This window comes from Carlito syrichta, unplaced genomic scaffold, assembly GCF_000164805.1.
Source record: "Carlito syrichta isolate Samal-C Ts95f unplaced genomic scaffold, Tarsius_syrichta-2.0.1 Scaffold303242, whole genome shotgun sequence".
Classification (NCBI taxonomy): domain Eukaryota; kingdom Metazoa; phylum Chordata; class Mammalia; order Primates; family Tarsiidae; genus Carlito; species Carlito syrichta.
Window position 1 is genome coordinate 270,258 of NW_007247338.1, and position 26,600 is coordinate 296,857.

Genomic DNA, 26,600 nt, shown 5'->3' on the forward strand with positions numbered 1-26,600 from the left:
GTTTGGAACAACTATTGTAGTTAGATTTTCTGCTACCATTCTTCTAATTCAATACACTTTAAAATATTAGAAGCTATAAATAATTAATTTTATTCCTCACCACTTTTTTCTGTTAACAAATAATTTTGGGGCATCACTATGTGCAAACTGAGAATATGTGAGGTCTGAGGATATATACAGACATAGTTGTTGCTTTTTGGGAACTTGTCTACTGGGGGAAGAAATAAAGCAAATTAACAAGAAATTATAATATAGTGGAATTTCTTAGAAAAAAGAGCCCTAAATTTTTGTGGATTTAGATCTGGAAGCAATACATTTCTAATTATTCCAAGTGTGAATTGAGAGAGTTTTTTTTATGGCAGCATTACATTAATACAGTTTTATAAATTGTCTTCGAATGGAAACACCTAAACACATTATAAATTACACTGAAGTACAAAGATTGTACCTTACTAACCACATTATGCCTGAGACCAGAGGATAACTGTCTTTAAAAAACTTCCAGGCAAGCCCGCCTCAGTGGCTCAGCCTGTAATCCCACCCCTTTGGGAGGCTGAGGTGAGTGGATTGCTGAACCCGCGGGTTCGAGACCCATCTGGGCAGCGACACCTCATCTCTACAATAAATCAAAAAATCAGCCGGGCGTGGTAGTGCATGCCTGTAATTCCGGCTACTCAGAAGGCTGAGGCGGAAGGATCGCTGGAGCCCAGGGGGTCGAGGTTGCGGTGGCAGGGAGCGGCCACTGCACTCCAGTCTGGGCGACAGAGTGAGACTCCAACTCAAAAAAAAAAAAAAAAACCTGCCAGACATTTGCTTGGCATTCTCTGAGGTTGTTGTCAGTTTCCCTTATTTCTTCAGTTTTAGAAAAGACACAACAATACCTTTCCATTCTTTAACTCTTACCAAAGACATAGCACATGAACATTGGGCATATTTTAGTGGGGGCAACAAACTTTACCAGGCCCCTTCTACTGGAAAACTTAACCCGTTTGTGGATACCATATAAAAGTTGTTGTAATCAGTGGTCACTGATGTGATTTGAACATCAGCAGTTATATTATTATGGTGTTTATCCATCTGCCCTGTTTCTGAGATGGTTGTACATTTCAAACAATACTTTCAGAGATGAGATTTTATGTTATCAAGGTTAAAAATAATTTCATCTAAAAAATTCTACATTCTCTTTGAATCAGTGATTTCACTTCAAGATATTTATCCTTTAGGTAGAAATATTTATAGGAAGTCTAAAATGACATTTGCACAATATTCCTACATCACTGTGTGTAATTGCAAAATGTGCTAATCCACTTAAATTTGTTAATAATGGATTTCCATGTAACCATAGTAATGCTTCATATGAGCTGACGGGGAATGAACTCCAAGGTCCATGAAGTGACCAAAGCAAGATGCAGAAAAGTATGTGTTGCACGCTACATTTAGGTGACAAAAGTAAATGAGTATCTATGGGGCTATTGGAATATACTGTACGTGGTATAACCATGGAAGGATACACAAAAAACATTGGTAAGAGTTTGTTGTCTTTAAAGGGAAGACTGTTTGATCAGGAGTCAGGGGAAGGAGCTAGGCTTACTTTTTTTGTATTCTCTTTTGTTATCTTTTAAATTTTGTGCCCAAGGCGGGTTCGGTGGTTCAGCCTGTAATCCCACACCTTTGGGAGGCTGAGGTGAGTGGATTGCCTGAGCCCGCGGGTTCGAGACCCGCCTGGGCAGCAAGACCTCATCTCTACAATAAATCAAAAAATCAGCCGGGCATGGTAGTGCATGCCTGTAATTCCGGCTACTCGGAAGGCTGAGGCGGAAGGATCGCCGGAGCCCAGTAGGTCGAGGCTGCGGTGGCCGGGAGCAGCCACTGCACTACAGTCTGGGCGACTGAGTGAGACTTCAACTCAAAAAATAAAAATAAATAAAAATAAGTTTTGTGCCTGTTTGTGACAGAGTAGATTATTTCTCCCAGTTCTGCACTTCTGTATGACAGTACTTTATATATCTAAACTCTTGACCAAGTGATTTGCAGGCTCTCACTGTAAATGAAGTAGACTACCCCAGCCCACTGGTGTTAGGTTTGGTTGTGTGACTTGTATTAGATAATGTTAGCTGATGTAAAGCAAGAAGAGGTTTAATTATTCTGGTATGGTTTAGCTGGCCCTCTTCTGTTCTTGGGAACTGTCCTATGAAGAATGTAACCCTGATAGTTGCTAGTTCCAGAAAGAAGAGATGTGTGGAGCAGAGGTGGACCCAACCCAGATGATCTAGCCTCTAGAAGAGCCATCATGGTCAAACTGCAGATATGTTAGCATGAAAAATAAATGTTTGCTGTTTTAAGTCTCTGAGTTGTTCACAGTTGTTTGTTACACAGCCATGATTGTAGCAATAGCTGAATAAGAAACATTTCATAGGTGCTCTCTTAATGGACCCCCACTTAATCAGATTCCTATGTGGACCAATGGCCTCTTTTGTTTCTGTAAAACATATTAACTGATCACAATGCCTCTTAAGTGTTTGTAGTCCGTAGGCAGATCTTGTACACATTGTATATTTCTTTCTAGTTGGATTGTATATTTACTAAGAGTTGGATATTTGTACCTATTTTTGCCTGTTCTGTAATAGTAATTCCACAATTTAATTAATTTGAGTAATTTGTTAAGTATGGCTAGAAGAACATATTTCTTTTATGAAACATTTCATACTTTGAAAAGCTCAATAATAGTTAGTTGCTAAAAATTGTGATCAAGAGAATCTAATCTTTGTAAATATAATTTTTTTATAATTGATATTTTTTATTATGATATTGTGGGATACACTTAAGGGTTAGGTATACAAATATGCTTCATTCGGGCACCCTTGTTGATAAAAGGTGTCTCCCCGTCCCCAGACAGATGTTCACTACCATTAATCCCATCTCCCTTCCCCTTCCCCCATAGTTTCCCACCACTATCAGTCATTTTATTATGGTAATATGTTGGGTGATCAAGGGCCACTATATGAGTGAGAACATGTGATACTCAGATCTTTTTTTCTGTGAGAGGTCACTCAGTATTATAGACTCTAGTTCCATCCAGGTTGCTGCGAAATTCATGATTTTGTTCTTTTTTATGACTGCGTAGTATTCCATCATGTATATGTACCACATTTTTTTAATCCAGTCCTCTTTTGATGGGCAGCATGGTTGCTTCCAGGTTCTTGCTATTGTGAGGCAAAAGATATGAATAGACACTTCACAAAAGAAGACATTCGAGCAGCCAACAGACACATGAAGAAATGTAAATATAAATTTTAAAAAATAGAAGGAGTTGCACTTAAAATTGATTCTCAAGTGTTTTTAAATTCTCACTCCATTTAAAAGACACTAACACTAAAAATGAAGAATGATGGATTGTGAATTATTAAACAATGATTACATGATATCCAACATCCCGAAGACAATGGTCTTGCATGCAAATATTAGTGAGCTAATTACATTTACCTGTTTTAAGTAAAATAAACTATCAAGGGTATGTATATATAATAATTGTTTATGATTCCCTGAAGGTCATAAATAGATTTTTATTAATTACATCTTCATAGAAGGTAAAGGACTCTTCCAAGATCACACCATTCAGGAACACAGGAACCAAGAGAAAAATTTCATGCTACTCTTTGAACGCTATACTAAATCCTAGAATCAATGTCCAGTATCTTTTGAAGACTGAAAAAGGGCAAGAGTCTGGCTATTCCTAATGCCTTCATATCTGTTCTAAACCAGGCTTTTTGGGAGATACTTTTAATGTTACTTGAGTACAAATACGGTAGTATAAATTATACTTTGATAATGAAGACACAATGTCTGATCAGCCTAGTTTCTCTTTAGAGCAAAGCAAAAGGAAATTATTTATCACATATTATAACTCAAAACTATTGCCTTCTGTCAGTGAGCTTTAATACACTATTATCAGATAGTCTTATTAGTTTAGCTTATTTCAAAGGCAGTGATGATAAATACATTTAATTGTTGATAATTCAGCTCATCCTAGTCATTTCCAAACAGTAAAACAAACTCCAGTGAGTTATGAACAGTAGAACAAGCTCTTAGAATACTTAAATTTTGAAAGTTTTCCACTCTGCTGTTTTCTTTCAGATCTGTTGATGTAGGCCAGGGTTTGTTTCATGACTTGTTTATAATGACCATAATAATTACTGGCCAAATTGTGATTTCAGGTAAGCCACAAGGTCACAGCCGCCACAACTATATTCTTAAATGGTTGCCTTGACAAAAAGTCTTTCTCTCTAGGCTAGCACTCCTATGTTTATGTTCATTCCATCAAAGAAGATGGGGAGAGGGTATTGCTTGCATAAAGTGATGTATCTCCTCTTTTTAACTACTCTTCCAATTATATATTCAGACAAGGAGCAACAAGGAGCATTTGCTAGGTCATCTTGGATTAAAAAGAAAGAAAGCCTAGCTCTGACTGAAGGGATGAGATTCTGGGATTTCAGATGTAGAAATTTCTTAGAGAAAGAACAGCACGGTTCAAATAATTCCTAGTAGGAAACCTCAGTGACAGCAACCTCGCTGTTGGTTACTATTTTTCCTAAAGCCTCTCATGAAGCAACTTCAGACTGAAAAGTAAATCCATTGCATTTAGGCATATGCCTTCATTAAAGTTATGATTTCTCTGTACATCCGTCGAGGAGCATCGAGACCCCAGACAAAATCAAAGTGGTTCCAGTCTGGCAATAGTTTAAAGTAACGGAGACTCTTGATTTGAGGGAGTATCCTGGCCACATCCTGGGGTGTTACAAGGACGTCACGTCCACCAGCCCAAATAGCAGTAGGCACTTTCATGGCAGTCAAGTCATATATTGGGGGACGACTCTGTGGGAGAGAAAGAAAGGACTTTCATGAGAAAAAGCTTCTCACAGCAACATAGAATTCAAATAAATAGAAAGGCTTCTAAAAGAGTAACTACTGTGGCCTTAACTCTGTTAGGACCCGAGGGGCATAGAAAGAAAACATGCAATGGTTCTTACCTTCAAGAAGTTTTCAAAAAAGGGAGTAAGACGAGATAGCTAAACAAAGATATATATACAGAGTAGAGTATGTTAAAGAAACCACTCCTAAAAATAAAATGGAAGTCAAGACAAGAAGGAAATTATTTCCACCTAGGGCTTCAAAAAAAGAGGAGTCTTTAGAAATAACTCTTGAAGGATGGTTAGATTTTGATAGGCAAAATAGACGTGGCTGGGATGGATGGGCTTTCCAGGAAGCAGAAATAGTGTCCAGGTCATGATCAGAAGTTTCAGGAGAACAATAGGTGCAAGAAAATAGAATAGAATATAAATTTGGAGGCAGATAATCAAGGGTTGAAGGTCATACTGAGGAATTTGGACATCTTTCAGAAGTTTTAGAAACAAGGCGGGGTCATTTCCCAGAGCTCTGTCTTAGGACAATCATATGGACATCAGTTTGTGGGATGACTTGAAGAAGGGATAGCTTAAAGGTAGGGCCTGAAAAAATTAAGACAAGCAGTGTGAATGCTCCATATTGAAGATAGGGGAATGGTTAAATTCTCCAAGAAAGAAAGAGAGAGTTGTGAAGAATTCTGGGAAATGCTGCTCATTTGAGAGTGGTGAAAAGAAGAGTAGTCAGTTCGGGAGACAAAGGGAACAAATCACAAAAGACAGGAGCAATCAGATCGTTGGATTCCGGAAGTCTAAGTCAGGGGAAAGAGTTGCAAGGAAACTATGGTATCTCACAAAACACATTTCAAAGTTCATTTTCCAAGTTCGGGAGTGAATGGAACAGGGAAAGAAGCCCTTTCAAATATTAAAAAATATTGATAAGACTAGAGTGAAGAAATGATGACTTGACAGAATTGATAGGTTAAGGGGAGGTTTATTTATATGACTTGACAGAATTGATAGGTTAAGGGGAGGTTTGCTTATTTTTCATAAGGGACTGGAGAAAGGAGCCAGGAGGAACGGAAGAAGGAATAAGGTGCAGTCAAGGGCACAGGACTGAGATAACTTGGAAAATAAGAAGATCTTCAATTTCTGATAAAGAAAGGAAGGAGAGAATCAGGAAGACAGAAACACTTTAACAGATGAAAATTAATAAATTTCATTCATGCAACAAAAAAGGTATTAAGGGCCTAGTAAGTGCCAGACACGCTTCCAGGTGAGAAAACACTAGAGAACAAAACAGTGAGAGACTCCTACCCTCATGGAGCTTATATGAGTTAATCCTCTTGTACTTGATAAAACATAGAGTGAGAATAGAGATGGTGCAGGAAACTTGAGAGAACAAACTGTTAAGACTAGTTTTTCTGTGGGAATGTAATAAAAATTGACTTTAAACAATTTAAAATCAAAAATAAACAAGCCGGGCTCGGTGGCTCAGCCTGTAATCCCGCGCCTTTGGGAGGCTGAGGTGGGGTGGATTGCCTGAGCCCGCGGGTTCGAGACCCGCCTGGGCAGCGAGACCTCATCTCTACAATAAATCAAAAAAATCAGCCGGGCGTGGTAGCACATGCCTGTAATTCCGGCTACTCGGAAGGCTGAGGCGGAAGGATCGCCGGAGCCCAGCGGGTCGAGGCTGCGGTGGCCGGGAGCGGTCACTGCACTCCAGTCTGGGCGACAGAGTGAGACTCCGACTCAAAAAAAAAAAAAAAAAAAAAATTAAAAATAAACAAAACAAGATTGGCCTGGGACAGGGTAGTACCAGCTAACTATTGATAAATTCTAAGGACATTAACACTCTCACATACTTTAGAACTTGACAGTAATGGTGTTGTGGTTGTGTGTGTTTTGTTCCATTTTCTTGTAAATACAAACAATATATAATAACGTCTTTATTAAAAATGGAAATAAACAGACACAAGTAAAGTCCAAATGAGAGTCCTTTACTCTTTCATGCCCATTCACTTCCTTCTTCTTCCTTCCTCTTTCTGAAGGTAAAACTTCTTTAATATTTATTACATAGTGTTTTTCTGTACTTTTTCTAAGTATTAGCAAATTCATGCATTTGTATATATACATAGTCTGAAGGGTAGAAGAAAACTTTTAGGGACAATGGTGATGTTTTATATTCAAATTATGGTGTAGTTACACAAATGAATATATTTGTCAAAACTCATTCAAAGAGACACATAACATTAATAAATTTTATTGTATATAAATCACATCTTAATCAAACTTATTTTTAAAAATATTCATAGTCTAGCTCTTGTGGTTGTCATAAAGACTAGTAGAATTATTCCTCTAACAAGTCAATTCGTTACTGAGAAATTGGTGGGTTTGAGTGACTCTTTTATTCTCAGAAACAACTTAATTGATCTATGTTTGCATCAATAAGCCTGCAATATGTAAGATTTAAAAAGACATTGGAGAATTTTAATAAATGTGCTTACTTTATACTCAGACACCAAGTCCCTGACTTTGAGAAGAGAAAGGTGGTGATAGGATTATTTAAAAGTAATTAATGATGTGAAAAGTTACATGGAAAAAGATACCTTAACACCCAAATCTTCAATGTTGACTAACATGTTATTTAACATTCATGTGGAAGTCTAATTTTTCTATTGGTATCAGGAAGTTTGTGTTTACTCTGTCAAGGTTTTTACAAAACAATTTCTATTATTATATAGCCATTAAAAATTTCCCAGTAACACTGTCTATTTCTTGCTATAGCTATAAGCAAATAACATGATTAAAAGTTGTGTAAATGCAATATTATGCTGAGAAAATTGGAAATAAATACACCAAACTATTAATACATTTAGTTATTTCTGGATGGAGAAATTACAAATGACATAATCTTCTTTGTATATGTTTCTTTTATTTCTAAATTTTCTACAATGAATTTATATTAAAATTAGACATTAAAAAAAGTTCTATCTATCAGTGCAAATGCCACCAATTTCCAGGTAGGATTAGTCTCATTTTCAAATAGTTTCTTATTATAATTTGTCAAATCCACCATTCTGGGGTCATTCTAAGTAGCTCACCTGATTGTAATGTTGCATATTCTCGGCTTCACTTCCCCAGTCATAAGCTCTGAATTCATCAGATCGGTAAAGCTGAAAATTTTTTTTTTTAGAAAAATAATATTTAGCGTAAGAATCATGATAGCTAATAGCAAATCTTAGAAAAACACCATACACTGGAAAGAAAATAAGGCTCCTGGGTAACCAGAAAGATATAAATACCTTCTTATCATTATGATAAATGGGGCCCAACAAAAGGGTAATCAAGGTCTCCCCTAGCTTAAAGGAAAAGCTAATGGAAAAACCAAGACTCTTTAGAGAGAAGTTAAATCCTAGGTATTTCTATCTCTGGGGAAGTTTCAACTTCCCCGGGGGTTTCCTTAGTTTATCTCTTGCTTCAGCTTTAAGGCTTATTTTACAAGCTGTGATTTATGTCATCCACTGGGTCTGCACCATGAAATCCTTTTTCTTGCAAGGATTTATGCAAGGAAACCAAAGCATAAAGATGACAGCAAGGACAAAATGGAAGCAACCTACTGAGCTTCTTAGGGTAGGACTGTTAACCGCGTCAGCTCTGTCCTTTTCCATGCAACGAAATAAGGATTGGAATGGTTTGCCATGACCAACATTCTACCTGTTTTATATGCAGGATGTTCTGTATTGACGAGCCACTGGGAGCATGTGACACATACACGTCCATTCGACTCTAAGGGAAGTAACACCCATGTTACAGCAACAGTCTCCAAAATAAAATAAGCTATACTTTATAGATGCAGATAAAAATTATGCTCAGAATTGGTAAGCAAATACTGGGGTTTTGAAAATGTGAAGCAGAATCATCTAGATAATATACATTCGTGTTATGGATTGACTAGTGGAATGGGTTACTTGAGTGAAAACCTGTACCAGCTCTGAATCTGTAGGATAATTAGCTTATTTTGAAGGAGAAGAAGCAGTAATGGTCATCATGGAGGAAAGCAACCAGGAAAAGTGCTATGTGTAAGTGTGTGTGGTGGTGTGTGCATGTGCACCCATTTGTACTGTCACAGATCAGATAAGAAAATGTGGATTCCAGGCCTTAATGTTGTAAATAATCAGTTTTATGCCTTTGGTCAAGTTATTCAACATTTTTTACTTCTGTTTTTTAATCTATTAATTGAACATATTCAAAATTATACCACCAACTTGCCGGACTCTTATCAAGATAAAATAAAATATTGAAAAGTCAATTTCTTCCAAAGGTTACTTCAATCTTTGAAGTAACAACATTATAGCGATGAAAATCAGGGTGATAGAAGAGTAATCACACTTCTATGCCTTACCATATTATGAACCTAATCAAGGGTAATTATTAAAAATCTTTACCGTTGAATAAGCAGGCTTTGAACAATGGTTCTTCATGGATTTCAGTCTAACACAATTTAGCATCTTAAAGAATAGCGGTGGGCTGGACTGGTGAGAACAGTTATCCTGAGACTGGCTTCACTGTAACAGCCTCATTGGCTGCCACTTAGAATATAGCAGAGATAATTGTTTAGCCACACCAATCTGCAAAAATAAATGCTCCCCCTTCCTCTTGAATTCTCAATAACAGGAAACAAAGAGTTGATATAATAGGACCGGAATTTCTTCATAAAAAGGAAACTCCATCTCCCTGTATTTTCCAGGTTTTTTATTTGAAAAAATTGGTGAGTTTTATTTGAAACCAAAATCACTCACAAAGAAAGGTGCATGTGTAATAAGTTAAATGCCTGCATGTGCTTCTCTTCTATCTTAGCATTTTACTTTTTAATGTGATATATTCAAGTGGAATAAATTTAAATTAACTGTAGTAAGTTACAGCTGATTGAGAACATGTAAGAAACTACTACTCATTATGGAACATCCATTCTGCTAAATTTGACCAGGGAATGGAAGGATGAAGTTGTCGATTCCCTTACATTCCTTACATTCATGACTCGTTGAGTAACTAATCTTCTATGTATAGAAAATATTTGCCTTTATGGTTCTATGTAAATTTGAGTATTATTTTTTCTATTTCTGTGAAGAATGTCATTGGGATTTTAATAGGAATTACACTGAATCTGTAGATTGCTTCGGGTGGTATGTATATTTTAGCATTATTGATTCTTCCACTCCATGAACATAGAATTGCTTTCTTTTCTTTTGTGCCTCTTTAATTTCTTTCATCAAAGTTTTATAGTTTTCATTAGAGAAATCTTTTACCTTTGGGGCTATGTTTATCTAGATAATTTTATTTGCTGCTATTATAAACTAGATTACTTTCTTGGTTTCTTTTTCAGATTGTTTGTTAGCGTGTAGAATTGCTGTTGATGTTTGTATGTTGATTTTGTATCCTGCAACTTTACTAAATTTATGTATCAGTTCTAATTGTTACTTTGGAGGAGTCTTTAGGTTTTTCTAAACATAAGACTCCAAGTAAAAAGAACAAAGCGGAAAGCATCACATTACCTGACTTGGTGAAAAACATACACATAGACCAATGGAACAGAACAGAAAAGCCATAAATAAAGCCACACATTGACAATGATCACATTTTCAACAAAGTCATCAAGAATATACATTGGGGGAAAGGACAGTCTCTTCAATAAATGGTGCTGGGAAAACCAGGTATCCATATGCAAAATAATGAAGATAGACCTCTATCTCTTGTGATATGCAAAAATAAAATAAAAAGAAATCAAATACTTAAATCTAAGACATGAAATTATGAAACTATTAGAAGAAAATATTGAGGAAATGCTCCAGACAACCAAATTGAATAAATAGGAACAAATAGAATCACATCACTCTAAAAAGCTCTTGCATAGCAAAGAAACAGTTGACAGACAACTTGCTAAATGGGAGAAAATATTTGCAAACTACCCATCTGACAAGGCACTAATAATCAGAAAAAGAACAAGCTCAAACAACTCAATAGCAAAAAACCAAACAGTCTTATTTAAAAAATGACCAAAGGATCTGAACAGACATTTCTCAAAAGAAGACATAAATGGTAAGCAAGTATATAAAAATTGCTCAACCTCACAAATCATAATAGCAATACAAATCAAAACTACAATGAGATATCATCACACCTCAGTTAAAATAGCTTTTATCAAAAAAGACAGGTAATAACAGATGCTGGTGAGGACATAGAGAAAGAGGAACCCTCATACACTGTTGATGAGAATGTAAATTAGTATACCATACAGAAGAGTATTGGAAATCCTAAAAAAAATTATAAATAGAACTATCATAAGAGCCAACAATCCCTCTGCTGGGTAAATATCCAAGAGAAAATTCAGTACATTAAAAAGATATCTATACTCCCATATTTATTGGAACACTATTTATAATAGCCAAGATATGGAATAAATCTAAGTGTCCATCAAAGGATGAATGAATAAAGAAAATGTGATACACCCAATAGGGTATTATTTATCCATAAAAAGAATGAAATGCTGTCAACTGCAACAACACGGATAAAACTGGATGACATTATGTTAGTGAAATAAACCAGGCATAGACAAACAAATATCACATGTTCTTATCAGGGAACGGCAGTGGAGATATGAAGGTAAAAAGGTGTTGGCTAATGGGTAAAAAAATGAAGTTAGATAGAAATAATAAGCTCTAGTGCTTGGTAGCACTATAGGGAGACAATAGTTAGCAATAATTTAGTGTATATTTCAGAATAACTAGACGAGTATAATCATAATATTCCCAATGCAAAGAAGTGATAAAAGCTTGAGGTAATGAATATCCCAGTTACCTTAATTTGATCATTACACATTATATGCTTCTATTAAAATATCAAATGTACTCTGTAAATATATACACTTATTGTGTATCCATAATTTTTAAGAAATAGCATAATATATATCTTTAATAATTTGGAATGTTAGACGGATTTATACAGTATAATAAATATATCAAAATGAATCAAAAGAAAGCTGGAATCTCTTAAGGTGCCAAATGGCCTCATAATTAGTATACATACCACATTCATATTTTTCTTGTTGTATCCAGCCCATAAGGACAGAAATTCACTACAAATAAGCCAGAGTATTTTATTATTGCAGATTTTGGTAGACGGTATCTTCTTTTTCTTATCTTCCATAAAGATACCTTTGGTACCAAAAACAGCCTGTTGAAAGTAAACAATAATGATCTTTTTAAGAACAATCTTTAGACATCTTAACATTCTCTTCATTCCAGGAATGAACCATACTTGGGAATATATTTGTACATATATTTAGTGTTTTGGTCAGGAAGACAAAATCATTTAGGAAAGGTAACATAGAAATCCATCTCTAAATGAGGAAAATCATCAAATGTTATTTCCAAGAAAATTGCAGTAAAAGCCATCAACCCCAAAGTAACTTCTCCATGATGAAGCTCCCCAGTGTTCTACCCAGTCAGTGACTGCCAATATTTATTTTTTAATAAGGAGAAAGGTGGCACATTATTTTCTGAAGGCCAAATATTACCTTGAATAGGAAGGAAAATCAGGGTTCTCCATATTTACCCCTGTGCGCACTGCATTGGCTTTTGAGTACTGTCTCAGATTAGTCAGTTCTCAGGCTGTGAATAGAGAATAGTGAACCAAAGGGAAGGAACTAATGAACAGAAAAGAGGTGATGATATAAGGTAACATGGTTAGGATTTGTGGGAGTATGCTTGGATGGAGATTTCTAATGGGATCTTGGAATTTCTAGGGACAATTGATGGTGTGGGGAGTGGGCAATGGGATTAAAGTGGCAGGAACATTGACAGTGGAAAATGTGAAACTGAGATAAGCCAGGAACATTATTTGCCTTATAGCTGTACTATGTGGAAACAGCAACATACACAAAACTGGTGAATTTACAGATAGATATATCCACTCTGAATTTGATTTAACAAATTAGTTTGCTCAAGTTTGCTCAAATGTCAAAAATGTTCAAAATGACATGATGTCAAAATACACTTTGAAATGGAACTAGAGAAGTTCTTGAAGGGGAGATGTTACATAACTTGTGCTCACAGTAAACAATACAATAGAACTGATATCAAACCAGTCATTAGGTCCTATGGAAATTATGCCTTGTGTTAGCTCACAAATAATTTGTTTTCATTCCTACCACTCCACCCCAAACCACAGACTTATTTTCTTACATACAAATTATTGTGAAATTCTAACTAGTCTCATTGACTTCATTTTGACCCAAATCCATTTTTATCTGTCACTCTATATTCAAAGAACAATCTTGGTAAAGTATTGTGCTCATTATAGTAGTAATGATCTGTGTTGAGAAACGAGCAAACAGAAAAAAAGAAACTCTTTAGTGGATAAACTTCCAAATCTGCAATTGACAATCAAATGACTTTTTCACTTCTTAAAAAATAACCAATAAATCTTTTTTTTTTTTTTTTTTAGTTGGAGTCTCACTCTGTCACGCAGACTGGAGTGCGGTGGCCGCTCCTGGCCACTGTAGCCTCGACCTGCTGGGCTCCGGCAATCCTTTCACCTCAGCCTTCCAAGTAGCTGGAACTACAGGCACGTGCTACCATGCCTAACTAATTTTTGATTTATTGTAGAGATGAGGTCTTGTCAAGTTGCCCGGGCAGGTCTCGAACCCGCGGGCTCAGGCAATCCACTCACCTCGGCCTCCCAAAGTGCTGGGATTACAGGCTGAGCCACCGAGCTCGGCCTACCAATAAATCTTTTAATGAATACTTGGGCTGTAAGACACGAAGGCTTTGGAATCTTAGCTTTAATAAATGAGAGCAAGTCCACATGTGGGAAGGATTATATTAGCCATGTTTACCTCACATCAAAGTTGGACACATCAGTGATTGTATGTAACTTGAAGAGTGTATGTCATTTGGGTATTGTGAATTCACTGGCCTATCTAACCATACAGAACAAGAAAACTCATGTGTAGACCCTATGCTGATACAGCGATGAACTCAGCTAGAAATTCTGACAAATATTCAGCTCTGTTAATGACTGAGTATATATATTAAAAGTTATATATATGGATACTATGGCACAGACATACATACACACAGGCACATATACAAACACAAGCACACTCTCACAGTCTTATTCCTACAGTTTTTATCTAAATTTCCTGCTTTGTAGTAGATTTAAAGATAGTACGCATCCACACTGAGATCCTTGGGTACATTTTGGTGAAAGGAGGAGTTTACCTTGATTATGGAATTTGGAAGTAGAAAAAAGCTGGTAAAAATGCCTGTGGGATATTTGAATGAGATCATAGGACCCAAGGCAAAATTCATTTTGATCCTTTGTGCCAGTTCAGGCATGGTGGAAAAGGCTACAAACCCTGAAAGAACAGGAGATAAGACAATCTTGTAAAATTAGAAATACTTATGCAATGTTTCTGCTAACAAAAGTGAACTCTGCTTGGTCATTTCTATCCTTCTACTGTGATGATCCTGGGGATGAATAGGAAACATCTTCTGTGTTCTGTAAAGATGATCTGCCTTCAGTCCTCGTCTCTGCCAAGAACCCATTTTTCTCTTATTCTACTGGTGGACAACTTAACTTGGGTGGGGGAAGTGGAATCGCTGGTGGGGTAAAGGTGAGGGATATGCTGCTGGAATTGGTACTGTTGAGCAAGTGTGGGTAAATGCAGGCAATATTCTCATTTTGCCTCCAACTCTGAGATGCCAGAACAAGTCATCGAGCTTCCAGAAGTAAATTAGAAGCTCATAACAGGCGAATTGACTTTCTGCAGCTTTATCCAGTTATTCCACAGGTTTTCTTCCTCATGGTAATGTGAGATTTCACTGCTCTCAGTACCTTCTTGATTGTTTACCAACCTCCAGACTCTTCCCTGCTTTCAAGACGGAAAGGGCTCTCTCCCTGGGCCCAATGTGGCCCAGGAAGGACCACATGTCTCCATTTGCTCTGCTTTCAGCCGTAGCATTGCACACATTACAGCCCTGTGATGAGGAGGGTGGAGATCAGCACTGTATTGGACAGGCTATGAGAAGTAGCTGTGCATTCTGATTTCCAGCCTTGCCTTCCTGGACCTCCACCGGTGTGTGTGTGTGTGTGTGTGTGTGTACCAAAACATTTGTTGAAATGTTAAAACTTTCTTGCCCCCCCCCCAAAAAAAGAGGAGGAACTGAAATAATTGACTGGTCAATTGACAGAAAGACCCTGAACCAGGCATAATATTCCCCCTCAGCTGGTGTTAGGAAATGTGTGGAGGTGAGTTTCTGTTGATTATACTGATCGCAGAGCCTACTGACATTTAGTGGGCCGGGGCTCTAGTTGCTAAATATATTACAAACAGTAGGTCCTTCCTACATAATAAAAATTGCTCTGTCCAAAGTGCAAATAGTGTTCACTAAAAAATTTTGTGCCCTAAATGTAACATAGAGCTTTGATGATCAAATAAATACTCTGTATTTTCTTTCCAGGTCAGATAAGAGCATATCTGGCTCCTAACCATTTTTCCAGACCCAACTCAGGTCATTCCTTCTCTGTATTTCTCCACAGTGCACACACCCCACTGGTGAAGTCAGGTTGACTTGACTTGAATCTGTATTTTGAACATTTGCTCCTCTCCCCTGGTTAGAGAGATTGTGGGAAGGGTTCTGAACACATGGTCCTACACATAATGAATGCTCACTAAGTGTTAGATATTATAGTATAATTAGTCGCCTACTAGTGACTTTTTCTGATATCCTATTAATTCTCTGATACTCTTTTAATGTATGTTCTCTGATGCTCACTGGCTATTCCAAGCTTGTAAGCTGCCTATCAATATAAAGTACTGATCAATACATGCTTGTTGATGATGATGGTGGTGATAATGAAAATATTGTATGAATAAGAATATTCATTGTTTTCTGCAAGCTTTACCCAGACTAAAATACTGTATTTTAATATGACTTACTCTCTTAAAATTGAAAACTTTAGTGGAAGTTCAATGATAAATTCAAATTTTTATCAGTATGCGTTCCTTTCAACTTTTATCTGGAACTAGATTATTAATTTCTTTCCAATATATATAGGTAATCATTAAGAAGTAACTTGTCAATTTTAAAAAGTTTAAAATACCTACATAGTGCTTAAATTTATTTCATGTTAAGTCATATTAAATAGATGAGCCTTGTTGATTTATTATACTAAGGTTTTATGTTCCAACCCACAAACAAATGTAAACATATCTTTTTAATTTGTTCAAATAAAAGTATAAGCCTTCTTAAAATCCCACTTAGATTGTGAGAAAGATATGATGGATGTATGTTTACCATTCTTCAGGGATAGTTCATAGCATCAGGCTTTGTTTTTTCAGCTCAGAGTGAATCTAGATACTTACTTTTTTGAATCACTTCTTTGAATTTGGTACTCATGTTATTCATTTATTATACCATTACAAATCTACCACTGTGTCCAGAGAACGAGGAAAGATTTGTCCTCTATATAGTCTCCAGATTGCAGGTTCACAGACACATAGAGTACTAGGGCTATTCTCAGCACAGGACAGAGAATAAAGGCACTTACCCTATTACAAATTTATTATAAAATAAAGGGAAGTTACTCCATTCCAATGAAAAGTGAACTCCTATAAGACTCTGATAACATTGACCCTCATAAACATACCTATTGTAGTGCCAAGTGAGTGTCCAATGAAATACAACTTCTCCTGACCAGTTTTATTTACAATGAAGTCTACTATTCCTGGGAGATCATATTTGGCCATTTCATCAAAACTGCAAAGTAAAACAGGGTTTTATAAATACTTGCAACTATAAGTTTAAAACACAGAGCATGTGCTCACTTTTTTTGTATACAGAATTCTATGCTGTCTGCTTATTTGGTGTGAATTTTATTATTTATCTAATTAACTACAGGCTATTGTAGCTTTTTGTTTTTCTGCATATAAACATTTTACCTCCTCATAGCAGAAACAATTTCAAGGCTTATGTATGCTATGTGAAGTCCCGCTTTATTCTTCTTCCTCTCCACCCCTTCTCTTGCTTCTCTTTTCCTTCGGTTTCCTCATCCAGTTTGCATGCTTCTTCTCACTCCCCCCCCCGGGGGGGGCACTTCACGAATCTTAGGGCCATTTAACACCCATTTTTGGAAACAGGACTGTTGAAATCATGATTCTACCATTTATGTGCTGAATACCTTTTGATAAGATACTTAAATGCTCTGAGTCTAGGTTTCCTTGTTTCCGAAATAAACAGGGTAGTTACTGGTTTGCAGGGCTGCTATAGGGGTTGGATAGCATGAAAGAAATGACCCTGGCTGCTCATAGGCACTCAGTAAGATAGTTATAATTAATATTTCTGTCCATATATATATTCAATATATACCAATATCCTATAGTACTGATTCAGCTGGCATTGATACCAGAGGACAAAAAGGCGTATATAGCATTGAGTCAGATTAGATATTCCAGGTGCTATATACCTGTGTATTAAAAGAACACGTGCAGAAATCTCTAGATTGGTACTCCCCAGTATAAGAGAACTGTTGTGATGACTTAAAGCAAGCAAGAGCCAAATCCCAGTCAAGAGCTGGTGACACAAAACATTTCTAAACACTTGACCCTGCCTGAGAGCTCTGACCCTATTTCGATAAGTTACTTAAATGCTCCGAGCCTAGGTTTTCTTATTTTGGAAATAAACAGGATAGTTACTGGTTTATAGGGTTGCTCTAGGGATTGGATAGCATGAGAGAAATGACCCCGGCTGCTCATAGGCACTCAGTAAGATATTGTTATAAGTGTCTGGAAATATTTTGAGTCACCAGCAGCAGGTTTGCAAACACACAGGAAATTTAGGCCCAATGAAATAAAGTCTACTGTAAGCATTACCCTGTTCTCCAGTAACAGCAGAAAACACTTGGTATTTAAAAAACAGTTAACATATCAAAAGATTGTTTTTCTTTTTTTTTTAAGCTTGTCTGGTTTATTTCCAATCTGTAGAGATGATATCCCACCCCATACACACTCACACGCGTGTGCGCACACACACACACACAATCCATCCACCTGAATTTACTTGACAAACTTTTCTTTTGAGTCAGGGACAAGGCCATACTTGGCAGTCCCCACATTACTGGTTACATGAGTTAGATTTGGTCTTTCAGAAAGAGGATAGTTGAAGTCCCAAGAAGCTGAGCCCTTAGCCAGAGAATTGAAAGTCCCAGAACCAACAGCCACAACCTGAAATACATGCAGATCCTCCCCTTTCCAGGGACCATTCTTGAGACCTTCTCCCCCAGGGGTTGAGATCCAAGAAATGTTGAAGGGACTGATGGGGCTTCCAAGGACATGACCCCACCCCATTCATTAAATTTTCTTTCTTGCCCTTTCTGGACACTGGGGACACACCTGTGTATCTCCTCCCTTAAGGAGGTTTCATGCGATCTTGTAAACTATGAAACCAACTGTATTTAGCCTGCTTGGTTCTGCTTTCCTCTCTGAGTGAGGGACAGGGACACTGAATATGAAGGACAGTTTTTCAACGCCCATCAACAAGGTTTCACAAACCTTATACTGAAGTTTTCCTGAAAAAAAGGAATTCTATACATTCTCAATCACAGTTTCTCTAAATAAATACAGTGCTGATTCACATCATCTTTGTAAAACTGATTGCCTGTCCCGGATAAAAGACTTACAAAATTATTACTGGAACAAAAATAAGCTTTGTAAAGTTGGGGGTTTTATCTGTTCACTGAATGTACAGGGCATAGATCAGTGCATACAGCAGGCACTCAGTAAAGATTGGTTGAATGAATGCACACATTTGTCATAGGAATGTCCTGAGATGTCCTTTGGGACATACTTATAATGTATAGTACTGGACAGAATTGGTTGCTAAAATGATCTTATTGAAATAATTTGCCTCTGGGAGAATAAGTGAAAATCAAAGCTTGCTGTTTCTCTCATCTTTGAGATGTTAGTGGAAACTATAGGCGCTATATGATTTCAAGTGTTGAATATTATTATTAATATCATTCGCACCATTCTATTTTAGAAACTTGCTTCCATTTTTTCTCAGTTATTTTTTTAGCTACAGTTTACCTAAAGGCCCAGAATTTCTCTTCAGTCTCTGAGAGTGTTTTGTGTCTTCTTGACCAAGTATTTCCCCGACTGTTTCCCATCCATACATCATAACCTTCATCTGCTAGAAGGAATCCAAGGCTTCCATTGGGGTAGTTCTCAAGCCAGTAGGCATTGTCTGCAAACAGGGCGTGCTGCAAGTATACAACTGGCCGGGGACCTGGAGAGGTGTGGAGAGTAGGAAGAAGGGAGGAGAGGGAGGGAGAAATGTGTGATAAATGGTGTATGATAGAAGCACACACACACACTCAGCAAAAAGCAAACAACAGTATTCACTTTTCCCTTGTCACTAGTGTAGAGCATAATAAACACATAACTTCAGTTTATTGATCACATACTTGATACCTGATGCTATGCAAAATGATTTATATGTATTAGCTTATTAAATTCTTACAAGAACTATGAAGTAACTGCTATTTTGAGATTTCTCATTTTGCAGATGTGAAAGCCAAGCCTTCATGTAGTTAAGTACCTTTCCAGCGGGTCACCCAGGTAAGGAGGCACAGAGCAGGGATTCAAAACTGGTTTTGTTTCATGTCAAAGCACATGTGTGTCACTGCTCTGCTCTATGCATTCATATGCGTACATCTCCTGAGTGTGACTTCCAGAGATGTGAAATGTATCATGTTTACTGGAGTCCTATGCCTTTTCCAGGGAGGAAGAGGAAGTGAGTGTAAATGGACATTGATTAGTTTCTCACCAGATGTCTATCCAAATCCCCAGCCTCTGTCCAGTGCAGAACTTTGAAGACTACAATAGCATAATCAACTCAACATCCCTATGCCAAATCCCAGATTTCCAAGGGACAGAGTGTTCAGGAAGATGTAGAGAATCAGGGTTGAAGTCTTGAAAAAGACACTATAGTTTAATGGCTAAGATCTCAGGTTGCCTAGGTTTAATTCTGATCTGTCACTTGCAATTTGTATGACTTTGGGCCTGTTATCTAACCTGTTGTGCCTCAGTTTCATAATCTGTAAAATGATGACTATTGGCCGGGCTTGGTGGCTCAGCCGGTAATCCCAGTACTTTGGGAGACCAAGGCGAGTGGATGGCCTGGGCCCACAGGTTCAAGACCCGTCCGGGCAACTTGGCGAGACTTCATCTCTACAATAAATCAAAAACTAGCTGGGTGTGGTAGCGCATGCCTGTAGTTCCGGCTACTTGGAAGGCTGGTGGAGAGATGGCCGGAGCCCAGCAATTTGAGGCCGCAGTAGCCGGGAGCGTGCCACTGCACTCCAGTCTGGGTGACAGAGTGAGACTCCAACTCAAAAAAAAAAAAAAAAAAGATGACTATTAGTGGTACCCACCTCTTAGTGCTGCTGGGAGATTTAACTGATTTAAAGTACTTAGAGCAATACATATAATAAAAGGTTTTAAATTCCAAATCTTTTCAAAATTATCTTGCCTTAAGTAAAACCTTCCCCATAAAAGTTTTCTTCTTTTATATTTCACTGCTCCTTCTCTCATCCTGGGATTGCCAGATTTAGCAAAAAAATAAAATAGTAAAATAAAATGAAAACAAAAGTAAGCAAAAAACAAAAACCACTCCAGGATACTCTATAGAATTGGAATAAAATGTAAATAGTGAATAACTTTTTAGTACTTAAAATTAGACTTATAAAAAATTATTTGTTGTTTATCTGACATTCAAATTGAACTGCATGGTCCATATTTTAACTGGTAAAACTGGTCATGTCCCACCCTCAACTTTTACTCTGAAATTCTTGAATTACAAATCTCTTTATTAGAGGGAGAGAATGCTGGGCAACGTGACTTTAGCCTCTACTGAATGTGGATGGTGAGAGAGAAGATGTGAAGTGAATGTGGCAACCACCACCAGCATGCCATTTGCCATTGAGTCTTTGCGGATCTTCTGTCTCCAGTCATCTTTCTCTCCTCAGAAGTTTTGAAGTTATATTTCCTCCTTTAATGAGTGTCATTTCCCTGCTTTTGCATGACTGGCTCTTTATTCCAGGATTCAGGCCTGATTTACATCATGCTCTTTCATGCCATAACCCATCTGTCCCTTAGGGTCAAAGTATATGTGGATGTTAAGGCTTTCAATCCTGGAAAAAGCTTCAGAAATGCCACTATCGCTTGATTTTTTTTTTTTTTTTTAATCCTGCAGAGAGAGGCCTCTTGATTTTAGTTGGGGGGAAGAGTAGGCTCTTTGGGGGTACTCAACAGTCAACTTCATACAACCCAGTAATCTCCTTCCAACAGTGAAGAAATCCGCTTTCCACATAAGAAATCAGAAATGAGCTAACAAAATATAGACTCCACCTTCCCATCTACTCCCTAACAAGCAAGCCCAGTTATAGTAAGCAAGATGAGTCTTGCCCTTTGTGTTCTTAGGTTCTTGCCTTTCTTCAGAGATATCTGGAAAAAAGTGAGCCTCCCTGTTAACTACTTAGACTAATCCAAGAACTCAAACCAAGTTTGACAAACTAGTCATTCTCTTGCACTCATAACTTGTACCTTTGCTCCTATCATGTCTTCGTCCGTAGGGAATTCTGTTGACAAGTAGTATGTACCCATCTTCAGTTGTGACTTCGTATTCTTCACTGGGATAGCCATTGTAAATGATGATTTCACTCTGCTCAGTGGAGATACAGTCATTAGCTGAAGTTCTTCTCTAGAGGATGTCAAAAGCAACTACAACACAGCATCCACTGTGTGCTTATTTGGATGAATTTTGTAGACCCAGGTATCTGAAATTTGTAGACCCGGGTAACTATAAAATTAATTTCCTACATAAAGTCATGATTAAAAAATACTGTAAGGCTAGAAATCGATTATCTACTACTGGCAAATATTTTGGGGGTGTAGGGAGCAAATTTAGCATTGACTCATTCTTTCTGATAAAGCTATATTCTCAAATCAATTGCCTTTTGAGACTCCTCTTGGTTTAAAGGTCATAAAACTACAAGCCAGTAGAAAACAAGCATATATATTACCCAAATGGCTTAATATTCTTAAAGTATAAATTCAAAAGAGAAAGTGATATACAGAAAAAGCACGATTCTGCTTTTCATTACTAGGGTTGACTTTTGTAGAGATGTCAAAAATTATCTTTATTTTACCTGTTTTATCAGATATATCAGCTATAACAGGACCTTTGATAATCTCACAGCCCATTAATCTTGCTTTATTTGATGCTCTTTGAAAATTTCCATGACTTACAATATTCATCCACACTTCGGGATTCACTTCATTTTCCAAATCAAAGAATCCGTCAGCATTTAAAGTTCCACAAATCAAACAGGTTGTTGTTAAAAACAGCCACATTGTAGAAATGCCTGGCATAAAACATTTAATATTCACAGATTAATTTTATCTACCAATGTCAACTAATAAAATTTATAAAATGCCCTAATAAAAACTTGAATGCCACCCTGAGAAAGTTGATGATATGGAAAGGAAATAAATACAGTGAACTAACTTGGATCACTATTAATCTGTTTTTCCCACATAGAAAATGTCTTGACATAGTCCCTTTCTTAAAATGAAATACATGTAGTCCAGTATGGAGCCTTTTTTTGCATTATTTTAGTCAAAATCTTTCTATTATTTTAAGTCCCTGTGTGTGAATTGCCAGAATACCTAATTATTCAGTGGACAAGTTTCAATTCCATGGCAAAGTGAAAAGTGAAGTTACCCACTAGTATAACCCAGCATTCCACAGAGCAAACAGGAACAAATGAAGCTTCAACCAAACAAGCAAACTTAAGGTCTGTTTCTAGTGAAGTAACTATTTCTTGTATGGACACCCAAAGGCAAATTTTGCACATTTCAATGTGCAGTCTTACATCCTTGCCATGGTTTAAAAACATGTCTCTTCAAAGGCGGGCCAGCACCATAGGCAATGTAATGTGTCACCATATGATTACTGCATTTGAAGTCCAGCCTCATGACAAAAGATTGTCTGACCTTGGGCAAGTTATTTAGTAGTTTTATCTCTTGACTTCCTTGTTAATAAAATTAGGACAACAATGTAACTTATCTAACAGGGTTTATAGTGAGGTTTAAGTGACATGTATAATATACTCAATGCAGTATGTTATTAATAAATGTTTTCATTATTTTTTTATTCTAAGAATGAATAAGAGAGTAATACCAGAGAGTCTTTGCTGAAACAACTTAATGTTTGATTTCTAGAAATACAGAGTTTGCATTTGAAGCAAAATAACTTTCCATACATTGGCTATCTGTTTGGAGACAATTTTCTATCTGTAAAGGTTATATTATTTAATAACTGTATGAAACTAAAACTAACAATAGCCAAATGTCTTACTTTATGATAGGCATTATCTAAATAGTTCATACGTTATTTAAACTTGAAAAAAACTCCACAAAATTGTTACTATTATTGTCCTCATTTTATCAGTAAGCAAACCATAGCGAGATTTAAGACTTTTCCACAGTCACAGAGTCAACAGGTGACAGATCTAGAATGGGTACTCAGGCAGCCTTGCTACAGAGCTCTTGCACCTGACAACCACTCCCAACCTGCTGCCTGGTTGTAATAAAGCAAAGCACCATCTTACCTAGTTGGATGAGCTTCACCGGCTTCCAAGGACTCCTTATTGCCTAGGGACTTCTGAACTCTTGCTTTTTATATCAGACTGAGGAGTAAGAAATGGTTGTAGTGACAGTTAGAAGCTAGAGATATGAGAAACAGGAAACTTGTGAAAATGAAGAAACCTTGAATTGAGACACACCCCAAGGCGTCTCCCAAATTCCATGATGCACTTGCAGGTTGGGAAATAGTGGTCTACATGATGCCAAATAACCAGTTTGACTGAATCCTTCATGTTTCCACTGAATGCCTGTCTCTGTTGGGAGAATTTAGCAACATTTCAAACTAATGTGTCAAATGGAGAAGCAGAACATTCTCACCATCCTAATGGACAAAATCAGAGATAATGGTCTCTCCCTTTCCAATTCCACAGCTTAACTATAAGAATCAAAGGAAATAACATATATCAAAGTACTGGGGTCAACCATGTAGTGTATAGGCATGTATATGATTATGACTTGACTGAGGACCCTGACTTCTGACTCCTGAGGCCAGGAGGAGTTCGGAACTAGGAATGTGGCAGAGGAAACTGACTCATGTGCCAAAGGGATTCGACCTTCCATCAACTTTGGCAGCAACGCTGTGGTTGACCCATAAGCAATTTAACCACTGCCTTAAACAAGGTAAGAATAGAAGCCCAAAGAGATCATGGCAATTCAGCTCTAAACCCCACATGATATACCAGATAATAGAGGCTCATGCACCTCAATTTTCTACTTCACTAATGGCTAAGCGTTAACTGATTCTTTTTCATCTCTCAGTATGAAAAAAAAATAGGGAAAACTAAGTTGCCACCCAGCATAATACAGGAGTTTCAGATCTATTAGTTTGTACTCATCCTCAAATCCTTTCAAAAACAAAAGCATTTCATATTTGTCCAAATTCTAACCTGTTCCAGTAGAGTGAGAAATTTCATGCTAATTAAAACAAATGTAGAGTAAAAGGAATGCTCAGCTTGTTGTAACAGGGAAAAGTTATGCACCACTCTGTAGTCATTCAGTCTTTGATGAGAGACTCAACCATGCTTTGTGCTGATTGACAGTATGATGGCAGAGGTGTATGGACTTGTTTGGAATCTCACCCGGCCTGTGACATTAAAAATAATACTTTATAACAAACCTTTAGTGGACCCTTCAGATAGTTCTGGAAATCATGATATTATTATTAATGTTGATTACTGCTATTATTAATGTTGTGGAAATAGCATGAATAAATATAGTTCAGTTTCTCATATCTTTAAAAATTGCAAACTAGCTCAAATCCAAAAGAATTTCTTATCATAGACTTCTCATATTCCTTCTTCAACTTTGAGGGATATCTGAATAATCTGGAGAATTTTTAAAATTCTTTTGCTTGTACAAATCGTATCAAATAAATGAAATTAATTTTTTCTACAATGTTTCATGACTCTCCTTATATAGGCTTGTTATTTTAGTATGTTATTGAATGTTATATATAATATATTAACATTATTTTATGTTTACTTTTTTTTTTTTCTTTTTGCACTATGCAACCCCCTTCAGTGCTCACAGCCCATGGGTTAAGGAGGCTGGGCCATGGTTCGAGGCTGTAGTTTACTCTGGCATGGGTACACTATGAGAGGCCCACAGAGAAGTGCCTGCTCTGTGGTAAAATCCATTACCATGCTCTGTTTACTATTTTATATTTAATTATATATAATAATATAATATTAGATAATATTATTATTAATTTCAATACATTGAAATTAATTTAAATAAAATAGATGGAAGATTCTTCCTTGGCCCTGTGAAATACAAAATGGCAGCCCCTACTTTCAAGAAGCTCTTTTCTTTCTTTTTTTTTTCCCCAAAAGCTAGATGATATTAGAGCTAGAAAGGGATCTGGAGCAAAATGTCTATCGGGGAGAAATCTTTCAGAAGGCCTTAGTATTTTTTATATCTTGGTCCAAGGACCATATTATAGCCTGAACAAACTAATGGTGGCTGCTCATTCAATTATGAAGATGGCTAAAAATACATGGTTGTACATAGATCCTTGGCTTTGGAGTCTCTCAGTGAAAATGATTATCATTTTCCTTCCAATATTCTAATCTGAAACACATTTGCTATGATAATGTCTTATCTTTTGTTTGATTGCTTCTTTCTCTCCAAAGACTGCGTTTTCTTAACATATGACTTTGTGTCAAAGGGAGTATAATTTTCTCTTAAAAAGCAACTCAAAGTTAAAAAGATTATTTCATAACTAACAAAGTAAAAGCTAATGAAAATTTTGCAGAGAGAAATAATTTGAAACTTCACACTTTTGAGACAAATTTTTCTCTAGAGTAAAAGACTCCATGAACAAGAACCCAGAATTTGTCTCTTGCTCACTAGATAATTTATCTAATCCGTTTTGCATTCTAAAATTGAAACAGGACTCAGTAGACCCATAAGCATTCGTGTGTGTGTGTGTGTGTGTAAATTATTAACTAACACACTTTGGCCTGAGGGAAGACACTTTAAATTACATTTTACAATTGTATTTCTTTACCCATAAAGCAAAGCTGGCAATGTTCATTTCTATAAGGAAGTGTTGTTTTTGAGAATGCCTATTAGAGTGGAAAATGTCTTCTTTAGTACTGATGACAATAAAGCTCCATCCCAGCACCAACTATACTATATCCATTTTCAAAAACAGTATGACTATGATAAAAAGAAGACAGAAATGACAACAAGTTCTATCCATCATAAATAACTAAAATATGACAGGCTTTTGAAGAAGCTACAGTATGCTAGTTGAACATACACCAACCCAGTCCAACATGTTCAAAGGAAAAAAAATCACTTCATTTTAAAGAGAAATCATTACCAATGTGGTGGCAGCTTCCCTTGATGACATCCAAGTCCAGGAATGGCAGCAGCAGGACTGTGCATGTGGCAAAGGTCAAATCTTTGTGAGAATGAAGAGGAAAGGCCAT

The 26,600-nt window shown here is 36.8% G+C and overlaps 1 protein-coding gene across 1 annotated transcript; it reads right to left on the reverse strand.

The window, feature by feature from the left end:
- Positions 1 to 4,638: 4,638 nt before the first annotated feature.
- On the reverse strand, positions 4,639 to 26,600 carry LIPN (lipase family member N). The gene is made up of 10 exons (XM_008058188.2): positions 26,492 to 26,600; positions 22,267 to 22,382; positions 21,562 to 21,679; positions 19,045 to 19,243; positions 16,611 to 16,720; positions 14,180 to 14,316; positions 11,985 to 12,131; positions 8,616 to 8,687; positions 8,003 to 8,074; positions 4,639 to 4,872 (listed from the first exon to the last, which is right to left on the reverse strand). The coding sequence occupies exons 1-10, from the start codon at positions 26,598 to 26,600 to the stop codon at positions 4,639 to 4,641; spliced, it is 1,314 nt and encodes a 437-aa protein (XP_008056379.2).